The sequence below is a fragment of the Manacus vitellinus genome, unplaced genomic scaffold (assembly GCF_001715985.3).
Source record: "Manacus vitellinus isolate BGI_N305 unplaced genomic scaffold, ASM171598v3 scaffold_122_pilon, whole genome shotgun sequence".
Classification (NCBI taxonomy): Eukaryota; Metazoa; Chordata; class Aves; order Passeriformes; family Pipridae; genus Manacus; species Manacus vitellinus.
This window is the reverse complement of record NW_021938909.1, coordinates 387,246-390,540: the sequence shown is the minus strand read 5'-3', so window position 1 is coordinate 390,540 and position 3,295 is coordinate 387,246. Positions and strand designations below refer to the sequence as shown.

Here is a 3,295-nt window from a genome sequence, read left to right as displayed (position 1 = left end):
CCCAGTGCAGAAGCCAGAGAAGGTTTGCTGGGTGGTTTTGCCGTGTTTTGATTGTTTGTTTGTGTGTTCTCCCCCCAGTGCAGAAGCCAGAGAAGGTTTGCTGGGTGGTTTTGCCGTGTCTTGATTGTTTGTTTGTGTGTTCTCCCCCCAGTGCAGAAGCCAGAGAAGGTTTGCTGGGCTGCAGCAGCCGGGACGGTGCGGGATGGACTCCGGGCCTACACAGCCCTGCACTACCTGGCCCAGGCCTCTCCTGGGACAACTGTGCTCGTGCTGGATGGAGCCAGTGTAGGTACCAGCTGGGCAGTGACTGCAGGGACACCCATCCCTTTGCTGGGAATAACTGGCTGAGCACCAGAGCCTCGGGATTTCGGACACCTGCACTTCCCAAGGCTTCTGCCTCACTGCTGGCAGTGAATGGATTCATAGGAAAGGCTTTCCCACATCAGATCCTGAGCCAGGAGTTCCATCCTGCCTGCTGTGTGGGGAGGGTTTTCTGCTGTTGTACAGTGACACAGTTTTACCCTAAGCCCTCAGATATAACTTCAGGAAAGTTATACCTTATTTATTACTCCTTTCCCACCTCTGCTTTTTAACTTTCCTTGGCTATAAATAATTTGATTTGTATCCCTGCAGTCCTCATTGCTAATGGAGACATGGAGCTTCCTCAGCCAAGGTCCTGTAATGGAAACACAGCTGGGGCTTTTCCTTGGAGCATTTCTTCCTCCAGCAGGTCCCAAAGCTCCGAGTTCCGAATGCAGGGAGGGTGGTTGTGGTAATTAAAGTAGGATCTGAGCTATTCTGCTGAAGAGGAGAACCAGTTAATGACTGAAAGTTTGCTCAGAGCTTCCCAGTCACTGAAAAGACCTTTTTTGGCCTCACGTAGGACAGGAGCAGATCTGTGAATGTTCAGTTCTTGGTTCAGCTGTGTTTTGTTGCAGGAGTAAGTTCCTTTCTGGATACTCCCCTGACTTCTCCTGAATGGCCTTTGTGATCTCGTTGTTCTTAAAGGGCATCAAATTGTCGCTGTAGGTGAATTAATTAACGAATTAATGAACGAATCTGCTTTTCCCCCCTGCAGCCGTTCGGCACCATCGCGGTTCAGCTGGCCCAGCACAGAGGGGCCAGAGTCATCTGCACTGCCCACAGCCTGGAGGACAAGCAGTTCCTGGAGAGGCTCAGGCCTCCTGTGGGTAAGTTTGATCCTTCAGTTTATCCTAAAGGATGTCTCAAAATAGTTTTTTTCTGTCTGGTCTAGAGACTTATTTCAGTAGCTGAAAACCGAAACGAAAATTGGTAAATAGTCTAATTAAATAGTTCTCAAGTTACTTCTGTGCTCCATAGGTGTTTAATTTCTGGTTTAGGTGTCTCTTTTGGCATTTTTATTCTCCATTTGAATTGTGTTGACTGTCAGGGCTTTCCAGTAGTGCTCGAGTGCTGTTTTAGGCACAATGCTCAAGAAGGCTTTTCATTTGACACGGTGGTTGCTGTGAGCAGAAGGAAGGGTTCCTAACTCAGCAGGATCCCAGTGTGGGATCCAGGTCCCTGAGCCAGAGGCCAGGTGTGACCCCAGGCCTGACATCCAGTGCTCATCAACCCCACTTTCCTCCCAGGAGTACCTTCCCAGGCTGGGCTGAGCTCAGCCTCAGGTGCTGTCACACCTGGACCTGGACACTCCAGGTTCTGCCTTTTCCTCTTTTCTAAACAAGCTTGGCCTTGCACACAATCCTTGTGTTATTCCCTGACTTCTTCTCTTTGATACCTCAGTTTTGGGGTTTTATTCCCTGATAAGTAACCCTAATTAGGAATTAGGAATTGCAATTAGGAATGGGAGGAGGAAGTGGAGGGCAAAGAACCGGGTAAGTGTGGGGTTGTCGACTGAGAATCCTCCTCAAGCTCATTCTACAAGTGTTTGGCCATTAGGGTTACTTGGACTATGGGAAAATACTCCATGTAGGAGCTCCTGGAGTCTTTTCTGATCAAACTTGTCCTTATTTCGATGTTGCATTGTGGAGGAAAGTGGAATATCTCTTTGTTCAGGCAGTTTCAAAGGAAAGGATGGCACTGCCAGGTCTGGTGGGATTGCAGGGCAGTGAACAGAGGTTAGTACTGGTGCCTGTTTCCTCCCCAAAATCCAGGGTGCTGCAGTTCAGTCACTGTGTTTAGTTGTCAGTGGATGATTTTTGTTGGCATCCAAGGAAGTGTACAGAAAAGCAGCTGTAAAAAGTGCCTTGTGTAGCCAGTTATCAAATGTGCATCAGCCCAAACATGCAGGGGTTGGGGTGAGATGCCATTACCAGGTGGGTTCAGTCCCTGGGCTCTCCCCCCTCTCTATTGCTAATCCTGCCTTCCCAGGAGAACTGGAGCAGTGTTCCCATCTCCCTGTGGCTCCCAGTGCCTCCCCAGCCCGGGCACTTGTGCTCTGCAGGTGCACAGGGCACTGCCTTGGGGACACTGTGTGAGCACAGGGCTCAAAGGAGCTGGAGCTGCTCCCCAGACACGGAGTTCCTGCCAAATTCCATCCCCTCCCGGCTCCCGGGAGCACAGACAGCCCAGTGTGCCCTCCACACATCTGCAGGGCTGGGGGGAGTTTCCAGGGAGCTCTTCCAGAGGCTCTGGAGGCTCAGAATGCTGCAGGAAGCAGAGCCTGGTGTTACACAAGAGCATTTCTGCTGCCTGACCTGAATGATCCTCCACAGGGAACTGCAAAGCTTTTTTGTTGGGAATGCAGGACCTGGCAGACTCATTTCTCTGGAGTTTTTATTTATATTTTCATTACCTCTATTTTTTTGCAACTTGCCAAAAAAGCCCTATTTTTCCTTGTTCCAGAAGCCTCTTTTACTGTACTCTAGACATGACAGACATCAGAACTGAAGGATTTTTGGGAATGCTGGTGATGTGCAGAGGTTTGGTACACCAGGGTCAAAGACAAAACACCTAAATCTTCCCTTTGCAACATTTTATGGGTATATTTTGCTAATGATATGAAAAATTCATGAGCTAAGGAAGGACTTGGCAATTTTATTCTCCCAGCCCTGCCAGCACATTCCAGTCTGACTCTGGCAGAGCTGCTTTTTGCAGCAGTTTTGAGTTCAGTTGAAGTTCAGCAGTTTTAAGTTTTAATGTTAATATCAAATAAAGGCTCTGAGTAACCCAAGCTCTAAGTGGCTCCTCGTGTCCGTGGGTGGAAATTTTTCAGTTTTGTGCTCGTTCAGTGGGTTTTTTGGGAGTTTTTTAGCAAGAGTCTCTCAGTTTTCAGTGAGCAGCAGTTTGTGTTGGGCATGACAAGCTGCTCCAT

The 3,295-nt window shown here is 48.8% G+C and overlaps 1 protein-coding gene across 1 annotated transcript in view; it reads left to right on the top strand.

The window, feature by feature from the left end:
* The window catches only part of CRYZL1 (crystallin zeta like 1), a 14,369-nt gene that overhangs the window by 6,047 nt on the left and 5,027 nt on the right, over positions 1 to 3,295 (top strand). The window contains exons 6-7 of the mRNA XM_029965892.1: positions 152 to 285; positions 1,079 to 1,190. Coding sequence (XP_029821752.1) covers positions 152 to 285; positions 1,079 to 1,190 — 246 coding nt within the window. The remainder of the gene's footprint in view (positions 1 to 151; positions 286 to 1,078; positions 1,191 to 3,295) is intronic.